At 36.7% G+C, this 24,455-nt stretch overlaps 1 protein-coding gene across 2 annotated transcripts in view; it reads right to left on the bottom strand.

Annotated features, from left to right (window-relative positions):
• LOC108339956 (dual specificity protein kinase YAK1 homolog) overlaps positions 1-23,233 on the bottom strand; it is a 36,213-nt gene extending 12,980 nt beyond the window's left edge. Inside the window, exons 1-13 of one of the 2 annotated variants that reach the window (XM_017577188.2) lie at positions 22,496-23,232; positions 17,328-17,527; positions 17,020-17,173; positions 16,820-16,929; positions 16,569-16,638; positions 16,398-16,480; positions 15,967-16,048; positions 15,836-15,876; positions 15,068-15,190; positions 8,570-8,720; positions 8,309-8,423; positions 8,111-8,193; positions 7,921-7,995 (exon numbers count right to left, since the gene is read on the bottom strand). In XM_017577188.2, coding sequence (XP_017432677.1) covers positions 7,921-7,995; positions 8,111-8,193; positions 8,309-8,423; positions 8,570-8,720; positions 15,068-15,190; positions 15,836-15,876; positions 15,967-16,048; positions 16,398-16,480; positions 16,569-16,638; positions 16,820-16,929; positions 17,020-17,173; positions 17,328-17,527; positions 22,496-22,663 — 1,455 coding nt within the window. In that variant the 5' untranslated portion in view covers positions 22,664-23,232. Of the gene's footprint in view, positions 1-7,920; positions 7,996-8,110; positions 8,194-8,308; positions 8,424-8,560; positions 8,721-15,067; positions 15,191-15,835; positions 15,877-15,966; positions 16,049-16,397; positions 16,481-16,568; positions 16,639-16,819; positions 16,930-17,019; positions 17,174-17,327; positions 17,528-22,495 lie in introns of both variants that reach the window. The other variant, XM_052872057.1, reaches the window with a different exon arrangement.
• Between the last annotated feature and the right edge of the window lie 1,222 nt (positions 23,234-24,455).

Below are 24,455 nucleotides of genomic sequence, written 5' to 3' on the forward strand. Positions count from 1 at the left end.
CCACTTATACCAGCCAAGGGAAGCCTGTTCTGCCCTGATAAATTTGGAAATTTGACTAAAATAGTCCATTTCAAGATATTTCAATGCTTGTAGCCAGTTCAAAATAATTGAAATCAAGACACGGTTTGCTGGATGACATGAAGATGGACTATGGGAACTCACTAAGATCTACAGGAATCCTATTTTCACAATTTCAATTTTCAAACTGCATATATCACTACAAGAATGCATATCCTAATCGACAGCCATTGCAGTGCATCCTTAATTCTCAAATTTAGGATAGAATTCTTTCTTATTATTTCTTATGAGGTTGTTAACCTCTATTTGTATACATAAGTCAGCAGCATATTTTAGGAAATATGGGCTGCTAATTCTACTGGACAAATCCCTAACGGGATCAATCAAACATAAATAGCCTATTAACGGCAGCACCCAGCAGTTACAGAAATACAACACTTTTAAATAAAAGACTTCCTAAAATACACTATGCCAATTAATACCACTCCAATCACGGTTTTGACACTCCCCCTCAAGCTGGTGAATAGGTATTTTCCATTCCCAGCTTGGAGACAATTCCTTCAAAGTTAATGCAATTCAGTCCCTTGGTGAGTATGTCTGCAAGTTGGTTCTGAGTAGATACATATGGTGTGCAAATCATGCCACTGTCTAGCTTTTCCTTTATAAAGTGTCTATCAACTTCAATATGTTTGGTTCTATCATGCTGCACCGGGTTATGGGCTATGCTAATTGCAGATTTATTGTCACAATATAGCCTCATAGGTTCATCCCACTTTATCTTCAAGTCTTCCAATATAATCTTCAGCCATAAAAGTTCACATATTCCGTGGGCCATTGCTCGAAATTCGGCTTCAGCACTTGATCTAGCCACTACACTCTGTTTTATACTCTTCCAAGTCACCAAGTTTCCACCAAGGAAGGTGCAGTATCCTGTGGTTGATCTCCTATCTACCACTGACCCAGCATAGTCTGCATCCGTATATGCTTCAAGGCTTACACTCTTGTTCCGTTTGAACAAAATCCCTCTTCCAGCGGTCCCTTTCAAGTACTGGACAATTCTAAGCGCAGCTTGTAGATGTGCTTCCTTTGGTTGGTGCATAAACTGGCTGACCAGACTTACAGCAAACGCAATGTTTGGTCTAGTGTGCGATAAGTAAATAAGTCTGCCCACAAGCAATATCATCCTCCATACTTCCCAATTTTATATTTGGATCAACTGGAGTACTTGCTGGTCTACAGCCTGTCTTCCCTGTTTCTCTAAGCAAGTCTGTAATATATTTTTGTTGAGATATGAAGATTCCTTTCTTAGAATGAGCCACTTCAATTCCCAAAAAGTATTTAAGCCTTCCTAGTGTCTTGATTTCGAATTCCTTGGCAAGACATTCGCTTAACACTTGTTGTTCCCTTTTGTCGTCCCCACTCACTATAATATCATCTACATACACTAATAGAATTGTTACTCCCCCTGAAGCTGAATGTTTGATAAATAATGTGTGATCCCCTTGGCTCTGTTTGTAGCCTAGACCTGTCATTACTTTGGTAAATCTTCCAAACCATGCTCTTGGAGATTGTTTCAGCCCATATAGAGCCTTTCTTAATTTGCAAACAGTTCCAGCAGCAACCTGTTCCTTGTAACCAGGGGGCAACTCCATGTATATTTCTTCTTCAAGGTCTCCATGTAAAAATGCATTCTTCACATCAAATTGTTGCAGATCCCAATCATTATTTGTTGCTAGTGATAATAATACTCTGATCGTGTTCATCTTAGCAACTGGGGCAAATGTCTCCAAGTAATCAACTCCATAGGTTTGAGTGAAGCCTTTGGCCACCAACCTTGCCTTGTACCGTTCAATTGTCCCATCAGCCCTATACTTTATTGCATATACCCACTTACATCCCACTGGTTTTTTTCCAGGAGGTAGGGTGACAAGTTCCCAGGTCCTATTCTTGTTTAACGCCTCCATTTCCACATCCATGGCATTTTTCCATTTCCTGTCAGACAATGCTTCAGATACAGAGGAAGGTGTGTGTGTGGAGTTGAGGTTAGTGAGAAAGGTTTTATGGGTAGGTGAGAATTTTCCAAAGGATACGAAATTTGATAGTGGGTAAAGTGGCTGTTGGGTGCAAGTTCTAGTTCCCTTTCTAAGGGCAATGGGTAGATCAAGGGTTTGGTCCACCTGTGCTTCTAGATTTTCAGAAACAAATTCATTAGAATTATCAAAATTTATAGGATTTGAAGGTGTTACCTCATGTAGTGATGGTGGTTTGGATTCTTGGACATTGCTAGATTCCAGAATGGCCTTTTCTCTCCTTGAGTATACCTTTCCAAATTTGCCACCATCAGGTGCAGATCTCACGGGTTCAGCAACAATGCTGCCATTTGTCCCAGTTTCAGGCCCAAACGTCACGTTTGGGAACATGAGAGTCTCATCTTCCTCTCTAACATTCTCCCCCTGAAGATGAGGCTGTTTGAAATAGCTCTCTTGTTCATTGAAGGTGACATCTCTGGACACATAGAATCGTTTTGAACCGGGTTGAAAACATTTGTACCCTTTTTGAGTGGTAGAGTATCCTAAGAAAACACATTTGACAGCTCTAGGATCCAATTTCCCCCTTTCATTACTATGAACATGTACAAAGGATACACACCCAAATATTCTAGGTTGGAGTTTATTTGTAGGGTCAAGGTGTGGGTAGAATGAGGATAGAACTTCCATGGGACTTTTTGAGTTTAAAACCCTAGTAGGTAGTCTATTGATTAGATAAGTGGCGGTAAGAAGGGCTTCCCCCCAAAATCTTTTAGGAACATGATTTTGAAAAAGTAAAGCTCTAGTTTGATCTAAAAGGTGACCATTTTTCCTTTCTACAATCCCATTCTGTTGAGGTGTGTTCACACATGAGGACTCATGGATTATCCCTTCCTTTTGGCAAAAAGAGTTTAGTACAAGATTAAAGTAGTCCTTGGCATTATCAGACCTCATTCTTTTGATACTGACCCCAAATTGATTTTTAATCATAGAGACAAACTGGACAAACACAGAACTAACTTCAGATTTTTGTTTCAATAAAAAAACCCAAGTCACCCGGGTACAATCATCAATGAATGTTAAAAACCATTTAGCACCGGAAATATTAGGAACATAAGCAGGACCCCATACATCAGTATGAACAAGAGAAAATGGGAAAGGACTCATCTTATTGCTCATGGGAAACGGTACACGTTTATGTTTTGCTAACTCACACACCTCACAATGAAGACTCTCCACACTTAAATTTTTAAACAAAGAAGGAAAGAGTACTTTCACAACTCGAAATGACGGATGTCCTAAACGGCAATGATAAAGTTGAACCTTCTCTTTATTGGTCATGGTGGATTTAGAGATGAGACTCTTGGTAGGCAGATTAGGATCCTCCATGTAGTATAGGCCATTCCATTCTCTAGCATGTCCAATCGTCCTCCCCGAGTTCTTGTCCTGCAATATACAAGTGTTGCTATAAAAAACAACATTACATGCAAGATCTTTAGTGAGTTTTTGTATAGAAATAAGGTTGGTGGATAATTTAGGGACATGAAGGACATTTTTTAAGGTTATGGATGGGCTTATTTGGACTTCTCCTTGTCCGGCTGCAGTTATGAGGGTTCCATCTGTTGTGGAAATTTTCTTGTTACTAGGACATGGGGAATATGTGGAGAAGTATTTAGGTAGTGGGGTCATATGGTCAGTGGCTCCAGAGTCTAATATCCAGTAATGTGTAAATGGTGTATCTGAAACATTAAGTCCAAACTGTAATGGAACCTTACCAGAATATGTCAAGGAGCACGTACCTGTAGGCTTCTCCAATTTACTGAGGATGGATCTTACCCGTTCTATCTCTTCATGATTCAACTGGACAGATTCTGCACCTTGTCCATTAGCAATATATGCTTGCCCTCCTCCTTTTTTCTGTGGGCCTCCCTTCCATCCCCATTCTCTGCCTGAGGTTTTCCCATCTTCTCCTTTCGGCCCCCATTCTTTGCTTGAGGTCCTCCCATCTTTCATCCCCCATTCTCGGCTTGGGGGCTTTCCATGTAATTTCCAGCACTTTTTCTTTGTGTGGCGTGGCTTGTTACAATGGGTACACCAAATCTCCTCATGTCTCTTCTCCATACTAGGACCCCAGTTTTTCTTCTGGTTGGCAACCATACTTGTTCCTCCTTCAGAGCTTTCGGTGGTTGAGGTTTCCAGCATCAGCCCTCTTCTGCTTTCTTCACTCCGAATAATGGCTACCACTTCATTTAGCCCTGGGACTTTCTCCTTTCCCAAGATTTGAATTCGGACCTGGTCATATTCAGGATTTAAACCCACCAAAAAGTCATAGACCATATCTTGTTCAATAAACTCTTTTAGAATTGTTGAGTCTTCTGAACACTTTGCTTTTATAACCCGATAGTGATCCAATTCCATCCATGGGGACTTAAGTTGATTGGCATATTCCGTTACAGATTTACCTCCCTGTTTGGCAGCCACGGTTTTCACCTTTACATCATAAATTTGAGCAGCATCCTTGGCCTTAGAGTAAGTTTGTTCTACTGCCTCCCAGATTTCCCTTGCTGATTTTAGAAACATGCAGGTATCACTGATTTTTGGAAACATTGAATTCCACAGCCACACCATGATCATGGAGTCTTCTTCATCCCATGACTTGAATTTGGGATCCATCTCATCCGGTGCATTACCAGTCAGGTGACTGATCTTCCCTTTCCCTTTCAGTATGGTCCTAATAATTTGAGACCATTTGAGGTAGTTTTTTCCATCTAACCTATAAGCGGAATGGATATTTTGCAGTTCTCCAGCCGTCTGGATTATGTCCCCAGTTTCCAGGTTCACCACTTCAGCCATGACTAGGTGCACTCACGATAAGCAATGAAGGCTTGACGGTGGCACAGCAATAAAGGCTGGTGCAGTTTTAGGTTAAAGGTCAAGCAGCAATAAAGGCTGCAATTTAGAATAAATAACACGGTCAGAGACTCCCAAGAATCGGGAGCTCTGATACCATCTCAAATTTAGGATAGAATTCTTTCTTATTATTTCTTATGAGGTTGTTAACCTCTATTTGTATACATAAGTCAGCAGCATATTTTAGGAAATATGGGCTGCTAATTCTACTGGACAAATCCCTAACATTACGGGATCAATCAAACATAAATAGCTTATTAACGGCAGCACCCAGCAGTTACAGAAATACAGCACATTTAAATAAAAGACTTCCTAAAATACACTATGCCAATTAATACCACTCCAATCACGGTTTTGACATTAATAAATCAAAACCATTTCAGTTATCTTAGTTTAGTCATCTAGATACATTTGGCACAAAATTCATCAGTTAAACAACTAAAACAGGGGTAGGCTTGAAACAAAGTATTCAGAGAATGATTTAAAGGATAGTCAGTACTAATAAACATTATGTTATGTTTCTTTATTCAAGAAACCAGATCTATAACACTCTCTTCACCACAATACTCAAACAGCCAAAGTGAATGTATATGTATACGTAGTATTAACTCTGTAAAGTATGGAAAAATACAAGTATGCATCCCCAAGGGAGCCTTCCTCCCTCCACTGGACAATGTTCCAGTCTAACAATTCACAAATCCAAAAACTACCCTCTACCAGACCCCCCTTGCCTTCTTATAAAGGCCACCCACTTCCAACTACCCAACAACAATTAATTCCTAAAATTCTTTTCTCTGTCCTGCCCCTATTACCCATTAAAACCTATCTTATTATATCCTATCATTACACCCTGATGCAAAACAACCTTGTCCTCAAGGTTGGTACAGTAATGCTTGTTCCCCTGGCTCATCTTCATCATAGGAAGGGAACTCACTGGCTGCTGCCCTCCAATTCAAGTCTGGAGGCTTGGGTGGTGGTCTATATGAAAGAGTTGTTGCCTCCTTTAAGAGTTTCTTCTTTTCCAGAATTCCCATGGACCATATGATTGTTCTATACTGCCTTCTGACCTGGTGACCACTTACATGGGCCTGGATTTTAACTATTTTCTGATGAATGATCAAGAATTCTTTTCTCTTCTTCCAACCCCAAAACCTTTTTTGTATTTTTATAGCAGCAACACTGGCTAAGCCCTCTCTTTGCCCAGATTTGTTCATTCTAGAAGCTAAAAAGGAAAGAACTTGTTGATATGACCATCCAATTTCTTCATCATCATCATGTTGAGCTAATTGTTTCCTCTGAATATTAAATTGCAGCCCTGCAAAGAAATATCTCAGCCATTGGTCTTCTGGTGTTTTATATGTTTGTGACAACCATATCTTTTCCCCACTCAAAACAGCTGCATCTTTTACTTTATTTCCAACCATAATAGTCACCCTGTTTCCACCATATTCTGCTTTCTTTCCTCTGTCTTCACCCTTCTTCACTGTTGTGACATACACATCACAACCTCCCCCACTATCTCCCCTAGAAACAGCAGCTTTTGCCACTTCCTAGGCAGCAACGCTAACAACTTTCCCAGCAGCAGCTTCTATGACTTCTGCAGTTTGGGCTAACTTCTCAAAAACAGAACCTCTATCTCTTTCTCCGAACCTCCTTATCAACGCCTTTGTCAACTCTTTCCAAGAAGGGTTCTTGATCTTATTTTTCCAGACCCCGAGCCAATAGATTGCGCCGGCCCCTATGCTAGTGTATGCCAATCTTAATTTTTCCCTTGCTGCCACGTTTTGGATATCAAAAACTTTCTCTGCTCTGGATATCCATCCCTCTGGATCAATCCCCTCAAAAGTAGGCAATTCTACCTGCTTCCTCCACTTCCGCTGCCCTTTGCCCCTATCTTCATCCAGCTCTTCCTTTGAACCATCTTTCTTTCCTTTCATGATAGCTTTGTCACTTACTCCCAATACTTGCGCCACCGAAATTTCAAACTCCTAGATGTACTCGTCGAGGCTCCCCTTCTGTCGCACCGCCGCCAGCTTCTCAAGAACGGTGCCCCGATTTATTCCGCCAAACCTCCGTGTCAGAGCATCGGTGAACGTCTTCAAGTCGGGTGCCTGGTTTTCTTCCACTAGAAGCGAAACCAATAGCCCACGCCTTCCTTCATACATATATATACAAGCTTCATCTTCTCCTTCTCCGTCATGTTCTGGAGATCGAGGAATTTTTCGGCCTTTGCGATCCAGCCCATGGGATCCGTTCCTTCGAACGTTGGTAGTTCAACGCGCTTCATCCAACTATGTTGCACTTCTCCTCTGTCGTCTTCCTCTTCATCCTCCGAACTCTCTGGTGGTCATTGCTCGCGTTCGGCGTTGACAGAATTGCGACTTCCTTTGGAGCTCCGATCCTGGTTCCTAGAGCATCGTCCGTGAGCGCGGTTAAACATCTGGAGCTCGTCAGTCATCGCTCGCATCTTTGCCTTCAGTTCTTTCACCGTCAACTCAATCGCCGTCAATCGTCTCTCCATTTTTCTTCTTCACACGCACTCCGTTTGCTCCTCCAATACAGATCCGGCAGGTCGGACCAAACTGTTAGGTTTCTTTATTCAAGAAACCATATCTATAACACTCTCCTCACCACAATACTCAAAAAGCCAAAGTGAATGTATATGTATACGTAGTATTAACTCTGTAAAGTATGGAAAAATACAAGTATGCATCCCCAAGGGAGCCTTCCTCCCTCCACTGGACAATGTTCCAGTCTAACAATTCACAAATCCAAAAACTACCCTCTACCAGACCCCCCTTGCCTTCTTATAAAGGCCACCCACTTCTAACTACCCAACAACAATTAATTCCTAAATTCTTTTCTCTGTCCTGCCCCTATTACCCATTAAAACCTATCTTATTATATCCTATCACATTAAACCTAAACATAAAAATATAGGTGCTTAAAATGGAGATTTACTTACCATTTGAGGAGTCTCAGGGGGAGGCTTGTAAGGATGTGTAAAAGGTTCCCCAGTTACAAAAGGGTGTTTTGAAGCCTGTAAGAAATCAAACAAGCATTTTAAGTAATTACAACTTAAATTTTGCATTAGCCCCAGACAAATATAATTTCAAAGAGGGGTTAATGTAGAAAATAAGACTTTCAATTATTACCTGAACAGGTGACCAGCGCTTTGAAGGATCCAATTCAACAAGCCCTTTCAAAAAATCAATAAGAGCCAGTCGTATTTGACTTTCTATTACAAGTTGAGTATATACAGCATTCATTAGTTCAATCAAGCCGAGTAAGGGAACTAAAACATGCACAGATCGTAGAAAAGAAATAAGTTGATGCCTTCTTTGGAACCTAACCTTTGACAATATCTTCTTTAGCTAGATTTTTTCGGTAGGGATAGTTTGTAACAATTGCCTCTAGATTCATATGATTAAAATACTCTTTTCCAATTGCCGGCTTCTTCAATTCTCTCTGAACAAGAACCAGAAACATGATGGTTGATAGTCATGTAATATTCAAAAAAGGAATCAAAAAGAGAAAACAAAAATTGAAGAGATGCCGATTTGTTCATTTTGGACAAAGAGCCAACAGCAGAAACAGTAACGTACAAGACTTACAGCTTCATATTCTTCCACTGTCAATACTTGATAAAGACTTCTTCCATTTTTGGAACTCTCACTGCTCTCTATGTTCTGGAGACTCCCAACACACTTAAAGAATTTACTTGAGTTTTTAGCATCCCTAAGTACATAATCAGGTGGTTGTCCTCTACAATATATTTGCAACATGATAATATTAATCAGAAATAGTGAAAGAAAATAAAAGAAACCAACTAATGTGCAGACACAAACTAAATCTAATATGATTATTTCATATTCAAAATCTAAAAGCTATTCTTCATTTGTTCAGAAGTGAGACAGAAGAATGTAAGGTGTTAAAAGATTTCTAGGGTGGAGAAAGCGAGAAAAACTTATTGATGATCCAATTCATCAGTTCAAAACAGTCTTGCAGTGACTAATTCGGGACTTATTTTCAGCACAGAAACAATGGTCTGAAACTCACCTCAGACCAGGCAGTTCAACTGGTGGACTGAAAAACCAGTCAAACCAACTAATCCAAGCAACATAATGCGTATGTGCACAAGAGAATACACAAATAACTAGTCAGAAACAATGTAAATAAGGAATATCATACATAGTTTAATTTTATTAATTATGGTAAATAAAAATCCTTGTATTTAGGAACCATGGCTGGAATTCCCCTTCTAATGGTTCTAATGAAAAGCTAAGTCAACTGACAAGTTGGATAATAACAACTGTTATATTTGGGCCTCAAATATTAAGTTTTGGCTTACCTGGTAGGATTACAGCGCTCACCTAACTGCCAAAGTTGACAGTGGCTGCAGTAGAGCACTCTTATACCCAAGGAAATCATGTCCATCTCTGCAATATCACCAAATCCACTGTTCAGCCACTATGAATAAGCTCTTTTCATGCCCGTATCACTTGTTATTCAGGGCTGGAATGTCGCCTTATTTGCAATCACTCCTAACCCACCTTAATTGCAACATATTTGTGCCACCTTCATTGCAACCTTTAGCACCTTCATTTCAGTGTCCAGGAGTGTGTTTAGTCCCATGACAAGATTTTGTTTCTTTTTCACTAAACATAGCTTATATTGGTTCTCAAATCCGCCAGGGCATGGCCAATATTTTCAGACTTTTCTCTATATTGAAAAAATTGGATGTTTCAAACTATCTCACTTTGGCTTTACCATATAGGTTAGTGATTTTAGGAATTGTCATCATCTCACTACTTCTACCGATTCTGTGGCAGCAGATGATTGTGCAACCTGGGAGAAGACTGACACTTCACCCTCTATCAAACAAACATTTCAGTCCCCATGGCATGTTTGAAAGGGTTTTGCAGTAAGGCAAATGCTTTGCACACTAATGATACTTATCGGATATATGGAGTGTGCTATGACATGAAGACTTTTGTACCCCTCAGCAATTTCATGGCCTTAAGTCTGCATATCTTGAGAGTGTTCATGCAGCAGCCTTACATGATTTTAATGAGTTATAACCTCCCACTACCCCTATTCCAGCTGAGGTCAAGAAAGAACTGGAGAACCATATCACTTTCTTGAAAGTTCTTGTACTTTACGGTCTGCCACCAGAGTATATTGCTACACATGACCAAATTCTTGGGTCACTCAAGGTCCCTGCAAGGACATTCACTTTCTGGCCTTTTTTCAGATTCCACCACAGGTTAGTACGAAGTTTCCTACAACTATGATGGGGGATGAATCCAAATGCTCTCAAATAGGGACATTTCACACCATGATTTCGTAAGTGTAAGCATTGTCTTTCTCATGGTCATACCAAGCTTCATGGTAACCTCGCTCAAGATGAAAATATGGTCCACACACTTGTAACAAAAACCCCAAAGCCTATAGACTATACTTGAGACACTATCGCTACTAATTATTTCATGCAATGGTTTAAGAACTGCCAAACCCTTGGCATTACCATTTTACTTGGGTGCAGATACCAATAAATCTATTATGGGCACTTCTCAATCTCCTTCGCTAGGTTAGAGAGCTTGACTTTGGTACATCTAACCATTCATCTAGTATTTGTACTTGTTAAGAGTAAATTTTAAGCCTAACTAAACCTTAAAAATGATAACATACCACCTAGCCATGGTCAAACACTTTTAAGGAGAGTTGAAGTCATTTGGAAAAAATGGGCCTAAACTCCTTCTCTTGGGTCATCTTGGGCCATCATGGAGATTCTAGAGTATGAATAATTTTTGGGCCTGGTATTTTAGGCCAAGTAGTCTAGGATTTATTTGGACTTTGTATTATGGGCCAAGTAGTGTAGATTTTATTTTGGACCTTGTATTTTGAGCCAAGTAGTGTAGGGTTTTTAGACCACTTGGGTCAACAAAGGTCAAGGTCCAACGTTGACCCAAAGTGGATGTCCATGAGCTTAGGTTGACCATGTGGTCAAAGTTTTAACCTAGCTTGGTGGACAAGGGTGTGTGGGGTGTCCCATGTGAGAGTGGTCATGTGTCGTGCTCACATTAGAGAGGTTTTTTCATAGTTAGTTGTTACATGTCACTCTAGGAATGGAGAGGATTCTCCATAGGTAGTGGCCACATGTCCTCCTCCTATTAGAGAGGATTTTTGCCTTTGTCTCCAAGTTAGGTCAAGGTAGTGTTTTTAGGGTTTTGCTTCTACATTTTGGAGATACCCTTAGCCTATAAATAGAGGTTTCTCCCCATCTTCTATTCACCTTTGAATTTGAGTAATGTTATGTTGCCATTTTTGTGCTATGCTACTCATCTTAGGTCACCCAAGGCTAGAGAATCCCAAGTGGTCTCCTCTAACCACCTTCCTCAAGAGTTGGCCTAATCTCGCTTAGAGTAACATCAAAGAACACCCCTTCTACTACACAACACCATGGTCGAGAGCCTCACCTCATTTTCCCACAAGCTTCCGAACCATATCTCCATTCCTATCATCACCACATATCTTCTAGTTTTGGCCCAACCTAGCTAGGAGGAGTGCTACCACAAAACTAGCTTGTAAGGTGAGATTTGCACCCAAATATATTGTAAATTGATCATATCTCTAGTCGATGTGGGACTCCTAACAATACTTTTTTTTCTCCCATTCTACATTTAGTTGTATACCCATTATTACTTCTATCAATAGTCCTCAAACACAATTGCAAGGCATTGACACCAACATCCCCTTTCTTCTCTCACCATCCATGAGTTCTATGCATACAAAATTGTCCTTTTAACTTCTTGGCTATCATCTTACCCAATCCTACCACTTCGACATTATGTTCACTAAAGATTTGTTTACCTTGAAGGAACATATGATCGACATTAAATCCAAGTCTCATGACCTATCTTATATCTCTATATAGTCACAAGGTTCTCCAACACTATTTCTCCATTGACAATACTAGCTCAATTGTGACATCCTAGTTTGGTGAAGCTTTAGAAGTTGATTCCAAGTCTCTCTAATTGTCTAATCTACACTAGAATCATAACGTATTGTCATATTTCTTGAATTAAATATTTCGTCAAATTTTTCAATGATTATTTTATTTTGTTCGTGATTATGGGTAATTGTTGACAAAATTATGTTAGAACTCTTGCACACAGGATAGAAGAGTCTATTTGTTTAAGATAAATTCATAACAATGAGCCTAGGCTTGCCTGTTTTTAGATAAGACTATTCAATTACAATACTAAGAAGCCTATGGGCTCAACTAAGGCCCAATCAAATTAAGAAGCCTATACTACAGCAAATGAGCTCAAATTAAAAGAGAAGTAACACTCCTTGTTAATTCTACTAGGATTAAATATGTTTTTCATCCTCAAACTATTCTAAAAAGTTGTATTACATCCCCTGCACTCTATGAAAGTTATGTAAGAAATTCTTCCCAACAATCGGCACATGGAGTGGAGTGTTTTTCATGTGACACAAAGTTCCACAATGGACTAAAACATAACCTCCACGTGTCGTTTATAAAGTGCAAGACAAAATAGGTACATAGTCTAATTTAGGGACAAATGCAACTTTTTATAATCGTTTGAGGACGAAAACATATTTAACCCAATTCTACTATTCTCTTTTAATTGAAAACAAGTCCAAAATGTTTTCCTTCATTGAGAAGCTCCATCATAAAATAAAATTGTAGTATATCATCCCTATATGCTGTTTTAGCAATGGTAATTCATGAGAATATTTATCTAATCGGTTTCAATAAAATATGGAGTAGAAGGGCATTCTTCATCAAAGACCTAGGAAATCTTTAGAATTTCAAGGTAAAAGAGTTGCTCAATCCAAAGATTCTTTTTTTAAATCCAAGGAAAGATTATTATAGTAATATCTCATAAGATATATGCTCTTGACATCCTAAAAGAAACTGGTATATTTCACCCACTTATATACCATAATTTGATCATATCTTTAGTTGATATTCAACACATTCATCACACCGAGACCTAAACACCTTGAGCATAAAATGAGATAATTGTGGACAGTTCAATAATAGCAAGTAGCACAATAGGCCTAACATCTTAGAAAGTTGACTTTAAATTTAACTTAATCTTACAAAACCAACTTGTAAAGTGAAGTTTGCACTCACTTATATACTTTTGTTGCAAGCCATACAAGCCCAAGGCCATAGAGAACATATTTTTATTCTCGAGTTCCTTGTTCACCTCACATCTACATATGGTGGAAGAAGCCTTTTAAAATCATGTAAGGCAACATGAAGCTGCCAAGAGACACCAAACACTCATAATGTTGCGGAGCAAGAAGTGTTAAGAGATATTAGCACATGCCATATAGACATTTTGTGTCCTTAGTATAAAGGGCACATGCCTCAATCCAAATTGATGCACATGTCCCATAGGGACGGAAAATAGTAGAGTGAGGTGTGAATAGTGGATTTAATAACACTACAAAGTTGAGCATCAATCTTTATACATTGTTCACGATTTTTTGTAGGAACAAATTCAACCAGGGTAGTGAGATGGGATTTGTAGCCTGACCCACTTAATCATAACCAGATTTCAGAAGCCCAAGTGGAATAGTTACAGATGTCCATCTTCTTGATACTAAAAATATGGTTAGAAAAGATAGGAGAATTTGTTCTAGAGGCTGAGGTGGTGTGTTAGAAGGAATGTTATTTTCAAAAAGCAAGAAAAAATAATAAAATAACCTAAGGAGAGTGAAAAGCATATCAAACCATCAAAAAAGAATGGGGGGCTCATGTCAACAGTGGACACATGATCCCAACCCTGTTTTCGCTGGAGAAAAGGAAGATCACCGAAAACTTTGTCAAGAAACTCACCAATGATGACACTAGAACAGTGAAAGCAAACTTCGGAGGAAGGTTCATAAAAGAAAACTCCTTTAGAGATAGTGGGTCTACCAAGTCAACATGGTTTTGAAAAAAGCATAGATATCATGTTAAAGTCTAGGCACGAGAGAAATATTGAGCTGAAACTGTGTTTCAGAGACAATATGAACGAGTGCTTTATTCATATTGAGAAAAAAGAATTAATACAATAAATAGAGGAGATTTGATATATACAATCTAAATATTCTTGATTATACTAGATCAGTTCCTTATTTCTATAATAATAAGAGGAAACTTTATACCCTGGAAAAGTGAGACACATGTTGTAGCAAGATCAAATGTTGAAACGAGATACGGGGTCATGGATTTAATAACATGTGAAGACCTAGTTCAAATTGCTTCTTCGCGAACACAAATTCAAACAATCGACAAAATGAACCTCATTTGTGATAACCAGTGGCTTTGCATATTGCATCTAATCCGATCTTCTATGAGAAGACCAAACATGTGGAGGCTAGCTACCAAACATGACTCTGGCAACTTTACTACAAGTTCGCCAAATCTAGTGATTAGTTAATAGATGTCTTCACTGAGTCTTTTAAGGTGCTCATGAATTGGTTAGGTTGGTATCATGCTAGGTTCATATTTATAACCTGGATTTAGGTATAATTAATGAAATAAGCCTATATAAACCAACAACTGTTGTGTATTAAAATACAGTTTCAGCAAAATATCTTTGTTTTTTCTCACATTTTAACAAATCCTATTATGCATTGGAATCCACCAAAATTTCTTCAGAATAAGTTTTTCAAATTTGTTATTAAGAATTGGATCTGCCCTAACGACCTGCACCAGTTTCTCCCCAGGCAGTGCTATGTCTTTGTTGTGTTCTAGCGTCTTTGTTAAAGAATGCTACAATTTTGAAGTGAACTTCATCTCAAGTCAACATTTAAAGGAATGGTTATTTATTCAGCCCTGGTGTTTAACCCATTGATGTTTTACAAGTGTTTCTTTGTTAAACAGATTACATGTCATGATTTTAGAGGAAGGAAAACATACGCTTAGTTGGAGGATAAATGGTAACAAATTATGAAGTTACTAAAAGCTCAATCATAAGTTTTTTAATCAACTGTTATAACTGCATTTTACCCTTGAAAGTGCCCCCTTGTTATACAATTTGTATAGCTATTTAATTAAAATGCTCCCTTGAGAGAAAGTGGCATACCCAAGTATTTCAATCATCCGTTTCAAAAGATCAAATTCTGAAGCTCCAGGGAATAATGGTAATCCAAGAAACAATTCCGCCACTATGCATCCAAAGGACCACATATCAATAGCTGTTGTGTATCTGATAAGAGTTAAGGACAAAACTGAAGCTAGAAGTGCAACAAAATAAGCTGAAAAATTAAAGAAAGAGAAATTTCTGAAGAGTATACAATAAAATGTGAGACACCCCAAAGATCTTTAGTGTCCTTAAGTATATTTGAAAGCATGAGGATGGTGAAAACCACGTTCAAATTAGTATAACAAACATGTCATAAAATGTTTACAAGATTGATGTATTAAAAGAAGTACTAAAGAAAGACAACGCATCACAGAATCATCCATTGCCTCACATCCCAAAAAATTAAAGGAAAATATGAAACAGATTTATGGATAGTAGTTCCAGTGGATCTGTAATTTAAAACTTTCTTCATTAATTTTCCCCAAATAAGCCATACAAGTAAAATAAACAAGTAACAAGTAAATGTAGAAGCCATAAGCTTTTTAAAAACAAAGCCATAAGGCAACTCAAACTATAGCTCCACCTGCTGCAGCACATTTTTACATTAAAAGCAATTAAGAATACCAGGCTATTTGTTCAAGTATTGCAATGTAGAAAGATGATGAAGTAATAGAAAGGAAAATCAATAAAACAACAAAAAGAGAAACCCCAAAAGTAAAAAGGCTTGAAAAGAAAGGCATCAACTACTGATTCCATCAGTTAGGATACTGATATCCAAGAAGAACCTCAGGAGATCTATAATATCGACTCTGCAACAAAAAGAGGACAAGGGTAGGTACCAGAACAAATATAATTACAATAGGAATCATAAAGTCCTACTTTCTACAGTAAATATAAACCTGAATGTAAGAGTAAACAGTGCGGTTTTCCATGCATGCTGATCCAAAGTCAATAATTTTTATTTCTGCTGGCTTCACAGTGCTACATATGAAACATAAATACATAAAAATATCACAATAAAATAGCTGCAGCATACACAGAAAATCTAAGGAAAGGATTTATTCCTATGAACTGACAGACTCGCCTTAGAGAATAAAGAGAAGAGTTATAACCAATGACTACAAAAGTAACCCTCAGATTGTGATTAAAAGCATGCTGATTTATATGATAAATTTAGTTCTTTAAAACTCAACTGGTAATTTTTTAAACGATAGTTATAACTCTTCATTTTACTCCCTCAAACAAATCTGTCCTTTTATAGGTGTTAAATCCTTAACAAAATAGCTGCAGCATACAGTTGTTTATGAGCACCTTGATGCAAGAAACCAACCTCGTACATAAAAGAATGTTTTCTGGCTTCAGATCACAATGAATAACTCCAGCCTCTTTTAGCAGAGCAAGTCCGCATAAAATCTTAAAACAAATTTAAGAAAATTGATTATGAAATATCAAAACTGGAAAAAGGACCAAGTAAGAAAGGCCATACATCAAATTGTAGTACCTGCTTAGAGAATAGCTGAACAATACCAAGGGACAATCCCCTAAAATGATTCATCTTGATAAGCTCATACCTGTACACTACACAATGTCAACACTAAAATATACGGGAGAAAAAGAAAATCTAGGATAGCCATGCAAAACCAATAAAATATGAATTGTGAAGTAGAATGTGAACACCCTTCAAGCTTTGAATTCACTCCTGACTCTCAATGATTATAAACTCTGAAAGAAAAACAGAGGTCTGGAACTCACAAGTTTGTGTCCAACAATTCAAAGCAAATGCACAAATGTCGTTGATGTACAAAATAATCATATATACGAACAATGTGATGCTTATCCTCATGATCATACTTCTTATTTAACTGCATGAAAAAAAAAAGAGCATACATGAGTAACAAAACTGTTGATAATAACGAGCACCTTGATAATAACAAGTCACATCAGGAGGTTACCGTTGATAAGATAGTTACTTCAACCAGTGCTTGTTGATAGTATGCAGGTTGGTTTTTAATGATCTTCACCGCAACAAAACTGTTGGTATCTGAATCCCAGCATTTAGCCACTTGTCCAAATGTCCCATGGCCAAGGAGATCTTTGACAATATAGCTGTACCACATCAAAATGCAAAGTTTATAAAGACATCCCGAGGTTGCAAGAAGACTAAGGTGGCATCATCCGAAAATCAACATTTAGCTTTCGATATTTAAAAAGAATTATATATAATGACAACATAAAAACAAAGGATATATGGACAACAAACCTTTTATTTTTGTCTAAATGGTTCAAGACAAAATTCACTGTCAAAATAAGATCTGAGTTTACATTATCATAGCCATCATTAAGCACTCCCACTGACGGGCTGGTCAAAAATCTTTTTGGATTTAGATCTTCAGAATATTTAAACTGTGGATTGCATATTTTGTATGTTTGAACTATTTCCTTGGTCAATCTAGCCACCAACTGTAAATTTGAAGGTGAGCATCAGTTCAATATTTTAGGTATCATAAGCTCCAGCAGCCAGATATAAACGACAAGAAAATAATGTATAAAATTTCCATCTTATATAAAATTATGCTACTGCAATATATGTAATTAGAAATGAATAAGAGAGAAAAGCAATAGCCTATAAAACAATTCCCAGACAACAATAGATAGGTACATCTATAGGGGAGAATTATATAGGCAGACGGGTGAGTATTGTATAAGAGCATTTACTCAATTGTCTGTTGGCTAGTTAGTTGTTTGCAAATGGTTAAGTCTGTTACACGGCTGTACTATAGGTAGTTAGCTAGCTGTCACCATGATAACTGTACCTATAAATACCTCAATGTAAGACTTTGATCATTAAGCAATAACATCTGATATTTTCTTCTTCATAATTATCTCTATCCATTAGCCCGATACCAAGAGTCTCAAAAGGTAGACTTTTTAAACCTACCTTAACTCTACCAAACTAACTTGTAAGATGAGGTTTTCCAACTCATATACTATAACTTCACCATATCTCTACTCGATGTGGGATCTCCAAGAAAAAGCTTGAAGGTCCACAATGGAAAAAACTACTAGTGTGCTTCCCTCCTCTTCTTCCCCTATCACCTTCAGACTCTTGATTATGAGAAATTAGATGACAATAACTCCCCCCTCTACCACGAACATGCTAAAGCTATCATCAAGACACATTGTCCTTAACATTTCATTGTTTGTTTATGAGCTCCACTTTGATTCTGAACTGAATCAGACTGAGATGCAGGGAAAGTCAATCCTCAATACACCGTCTACAATCAGTAAGATCAAATGCTTCTATATTGGCTACAATCATCTTCCTTGAGTTCCTAGCAATGCACATACATATCATGTTCGGGACAAGATCCATGACTAAATCCATAAGCAGACTCATGCTAAAACTCATCAAATGTGAACTGAGTCACACTAGAAAGTCCTTGACAACATATCCATATCTAAATTTCTTCTTTGAATTAAAGCTTAAGTCAATTCTCTCACTCCAGTTGGAGGTCTAGTTTCACCTCAATAACACTGTATTTATTGTCAACAGTTTCAACAAACCCTATAATTATTTGTATTATTGTAATCAGTTTATATAAAATGGACTACTCCGTTACACAATTTTAGCATCTCTTTCATCTATCTTTCTCTCTTTCCCATCATGGTATCAAAGCAGTACCATCCTTCATAACCTATTTTGTTAACATCTTGCAGCTAGGTACCCCAAAACAAAAACAAAAAGTGGAACAATCAGTCACCTCTTCCGTTTTCTATGAGTGTCACTTTTCCACAATGTCTTAACTTGTATTCCACTCTGATTCATGGTTATCATTCATCATCGCCAACTTCATCATTCACCAATCTTATGTTTGGCAACTTTATCTAATGTTTGGCAACTTTTAGATGCACTAGCCTCATTGATATCCTAGATGCACTAATCTGGCGTCATCTTCACCTTATATGTACTGACCTTATCTCTAATCCCAAAAGCCATTATCGAACCTAGTTTCAAGTTTAAAAATTTGTGGGCCTCCAATAATATTAGTTAAAATCTTTCAAATTTGATTTTGAGAAGGACGGACCTGCTTTGATTGTCATGAATTTTCTCTCAAGTTGATGACCATTCCAATTATCTAGCTAAGCTATCTTTCTCTCCAGTATCATTGAGTTGCTATTCCAACTATTATCTTTAGTGTACTTCAAATTTTATGTTTTCTTAATTTTTACTTGGAAGAAAGTGAGCTATTTTCTTTTAACAAGCTAAATCTTAGTAATCTTCAACTTGAGGGGAGTGTTACAAACGAAAAATATCCAAGGGTACTATACTAGAATATTCTTAGTATCTTAGATGATCTCTGAGAATTTATTCTTGTTTTATATTTTAACTTATTTACTTATTTAATTAGGATAGGATCTTTATAATAATAACTATAGGAAGAAATCGCAATTTGGGTTTCAACAATCCTTTCATAAGAATGCCATTTGCCATGATGTCAGAATAAATGTCATACAAATAAGGTCTCCATTCACATTCACTTTTATAAAATGTCTACTAATTTCTACATGCTTCATCCAGTCATAGAACTGCATTCTAGAAAATATTAATAACATTTGTGTTTTGACAGTAGAACTTCATGGAGAGAGCTTCATGGAGAGAGCCAGAGGAAGGTGTAACGTAACTATTCAAGAATTCTTTTAAAACATAGAATTCCACAAACTCCTTTTATCATTGCTCTATATTTTATCCATTATACTACTACATAACATTCTTTTTTACTTCTCCGAGTACAGTAGCTAGATGTTAAGTTCCTGTCAATAATAGATCCAATCCACATTGTAAGCATTTCCATGCCTTTCGGGCAGTTTTCCTAACAAATAGTCCTCTGCCCAAAGCACATTTTAAATACCTCAATCCTGAAAATTGCATTAACTTGTTCTCTATGTGCTAAGTGAATGAAATGGGTAACTAAATTTCCAAGACTATGCCTGGTCAGGTTTGAGGTAAATGAATCAATTATCCCACTAATATTTACCATGTTGTGTCTATTCACTTCGAAGTTTTCTACTAGGATCTAGGAATTATAGTCGGTTTGCAACTCATCATCAAGTTTTTTTTGAAAATCTAGAATATATAATAAGAGGGGGACAACCCTCACCTCACAGACTAGTTTTAAGGGGTTGGATTACATCCAACTGCATCGTCTAAAAGTCTTCCATCACCATTCTAGCACAAGATGTTTCAACTAGGTTGTTTATTTTAAAAACTTTGTTATTACATAATCAACATGGCATCACCCAATTATAGCAACATGTGCCGCCATTTTCAAACACAAGATCTTAATAAACTTCATGAGTTATTGTAGATAAAGCTAGCACAAGCTATGAGTGATATAGTGATATTGTCATTTCACAAAGGAAGTATGCAATAGATATTTTCAAGAAAACAAATCTGGTCATGCTAAGCTTCTTGACACACCTATGAATCTCAATTACAAACATCTCTACCAGATTAGGGTCCCCTTTCAGATCCAAAAGGGTAGAAAAGATTGGTTGGCTAGCAGATTTGACACACTGCCATCCAACTAGATATTTCCATTGCAAATGGTATAGTGATTCAATTTCTTAACTCTCATCGTGAATGACACTGAGATGTTGTCATTCATAATCTGAAATACGTCAAATGAGCTCCAGGAAAAGGTCCTCTGCATGAAGACAAAGATCACACTCACATGGTGGGATATTTGGATACAAATTGGACAGATTCTCCCAGTTCTAGAAGATTCGCCTCAAGATATTGCTTCTTATTGGTGGTAACTTAATTTCCTAGAAAATTAAAAAGCAAGTCCAGTGCAGAAGGGAAGTATTGAGCCAAGGCTTCAATGACTTGTAATTTGACTTATACAGTTGCTCAAAGAATGAAGTCTGGGGGTTGTTGCTTAGATGAAACTCATTGGTGATTATCAAGTTGCCTTGCACATTGCTTCAAACCAATAACATTGAGGTAGATTACCACTTCCTCAAGGCGAATTTCTTGTTGGGTGACATCATCACTAGTTCTGTTAATTGTAACAATCAATTTGCAAATGTCTTCACTAAATCTTTAAGGAATCCTCAAAGTGATTATATTTGAAACAAGCTTGGTGCACATGATTTTTATGCTTCAACATGAGGGGAAGTGTTTCATATTACAGATATCCTTAACTGTGGTAATAGGGAAATTATAGGATTTACACAGTTATGCCAATTAGGCAATTATTTCCTCCATCATTATTACCCACGCTGTACAATAATACATTAGCTGTTTACATAGACACATACATTTAGTTAAGTCATTTTTTTTCTTCTTGACAGCCCTTATGAAGGCCATGTTTTACATTAAATAGAATGCAATCACTCAATCTTATCAGAAATCAACTTCCAAGCTAAATGGAACTATAGGCTCCAACCAAATGCACTACCAATAGTAGAATAAGTTCTACTTTGTCATACAAATTTTCTATGTTAAAAGCCTTAAACCAATGCAAATAGAGATTTATCCTCCATATACCAAACCACTAAAGATAGTCCACAGATATTATTCCAAGGTTATATGATAGGCATCAATCAAACAGGTGTATTCAATGAAGAATCAGTAGCAAAAGGAGTTAGGAAGAGATGATGAGCAGATTCTGAACATGCACCATACATAAAATAACATAACATGCATATTAGACAAAAGTAACCACAGACCTGGAACATATATCAGTAGCTCAATTCAACAAAAGTCATCAATTGGAAAAGGAATTTGCATAAAAACAGTCTAAATGAGACAAGGAATCAAAACATTTAATCCAAAACTGAAGACAAATGAATATAATAAAAAAGATCCAGTTCCTAGTACCATTAAGGAATTTTGCTGTCATTTACAAAAAAATAATACGATAGTTCAAGAAAAATATAATTTCAACACGATCAAAATTGCGGGTAGCATAGTTACTTAAGGAGCTAAGAACCTCTATGGTATGCCATGGATCCAATACAAATGGATAGCATGGTATGCCATCATTCAATCTAAAACCCCCTTCTTCCCTTTCATGTTTTCAACTGTTGCTGCGATCAACAGTGGTGAATACTAAGAGGGCGACAATCTACACGGAACAAAACAAAAGTATACCTATAGAATGCACAAAGTCCACCATACCCAGAAATCATACTTAACATACCGACAATGTGGACTAACTACAACTAGCGAGTATGTCAATCGAGGTTTTGTTTCACTTGACTATTTTCAAAGTCTCCGCCTCCGGCATCCCTAAATCCCAACACCCCATACTACTTTTCAGTCCAAAACTCTCACTGCACAGTTCTGATCACAAAAACACACAAATAAGTTCAACCCATACTCGTTTTCAGACAAAACCATAAAAAAGAACACAAGAAACTCACGGGCTTCCTCACAACCACGCGAGACGGTTGCGGCTTCTCAGCAGCAGCAGCAGCAGAAGCTTCTTCTCCAGGCTTTGGCACACAAGGGACGAACGCAGAACCGCGGGGACGCCACTCCGAGACCAAGTCCGTGGACGGAGCCTTGTCCGCACGTGCGACCCCATCCATGACCCACACAGAAAGTTAATAGAAAAAGAGAAATAGAGGAGCCAAATTCAAGTCAGAGAAAGATTGAGTTTCCCCAATTTCACTTCCATTGTATCCCTTCCCTTCTTCTCATTACCCTCTCTCCACTGCGCAAGTGCTTGCTACCCTCCAATCCAACGGATTTCAATCCCATCACGGGCCCAACCTCCAGAACCGTCCTACAATCACATCGAACCCGAGATCCATCGATTGCCGGGTTTTCCTTTCTGCTTGGAATTGAATCCGATTGCGGCAAAGGGCAATAAATCAAAAGGGGAAATTTATTCAGAGAAGGGAGAAAACAGATCGATCGAAGTGGGGTTTTGTTTCGTTGACAGGGGATTGGGTTATAATTTAGCTTCGTATTTCACGAAGAGAGAGAAAGAAAGAGAAAGAAAGAAACAGAGCGATGCAATGGAATGAGCGTTTCGTTGGTCTCCGAGAGAGGCAGGGCGGGCAGGACACAACACGCCGTCTTGGTTCGGTCGAAGCAGTGATGAGGAATTATTTGGTGTTGCTTCTTTCTTTCTTTCTTTCTTCTTCTTTTTTATTTTTTTTTTAACAAAAATCCTCTTTTTAATGTTTGTTTGATCACTGCGACACAATCAATCACACTACTTGGTCATCCAACACTGCCTTCCTTTGCTTTTTAACCTTTTAATTATTGTAAATTAATAATTAATAACTATGCCTATAGGATTTTCCCGATATTTTCTACTAACTGTTAGGATTTAAATGTTAATTTTTTTTTAATTATAAAATTTAAATAAAAGGTATGGTCAGAAAAAATATTAAGTTTACAAATTTTAAAATATTGGAGTATGCAATGAATAAATTAAGTAATATTGACAATGTAAAGTTTGTGTGTATAGTTATTTAATTATGAATTTTTTGTATTATAAAATTGTTAATTCCATAGTAATTGTTTTAAAAAGTATTTTAACTATATTTTAACCCGTTGACTGCATAAAAATACATCACACACTGTATAATTATAAATATTAGTGAAAATATAGACTTACGTCTCCACCTTTACTTTATATATATTAGTGAAAAAATAAAATAAAAATTATTAAAATAGAAAATGTTATTATATTAAAATATATTTTTTTAAAAGATAATTAAAAAATTTAAAAACTAAAATAATTTATATCGATAAAGATAAAATGACACCAAAATGTCTACATTAAAAAGTTCTTACAAAGAGTTAATAAAAAGAATAGTCTTTACAAGTAAAAATAAATGTGTTGAACATGAATTTTTTCTATTCTTATATTATGATATCAGAAAATTTCTAAATAATTACCTATTTTAATTAACAAAAGTATGTTTAGAAACCAAGACAAATTTAGAGACTAGTTTTTGTTATAACCAAAACTTTAATAGTTAATATAATAATTCATGATAAAAATTATTTAGTTACTAATTTAAAAATTAATTATAACTTTTTATGTATAATAGAAATTATTTTAAGTATTAATAATTTTTAATTTATAAATTGATATCAAGTTTGTCAGTATAATAACTAATTATGTTCAACTACTAAAATTGATTATTATTTAAAATATTTTTAATAGTGTATAAATAAAAAATAATTCAAATAATTATTAATAAAATAACAAATGTTATTAAAATTACAAAAAAAAATATTCTCAAAAAATAATTATAAAAGATAGCTATAAAATTTAAATGATAAAATAACTAAAACAAATTAGTTTATATTTGAAAACACCAAAACATTATAGGGATGAATATCGTTTTTAAAATTCTTATG

Source organism: Vigna angularis, chromosome 1, assembly GCF_016808095.1.
Source record: "Vigna angularis cultivar LongXiaoDou No.4 chromosome 1, ASM1680809v1, whole genome shotgun sequence".
In the NCBI taxonomy this organism is placed as follows: domain Eukaryota; kingdom Viridiplantae; phylum Streptophyta; class Magnoliopsida; order Fabales; family Fabaceae; genus Vigna; species Vigna angularis.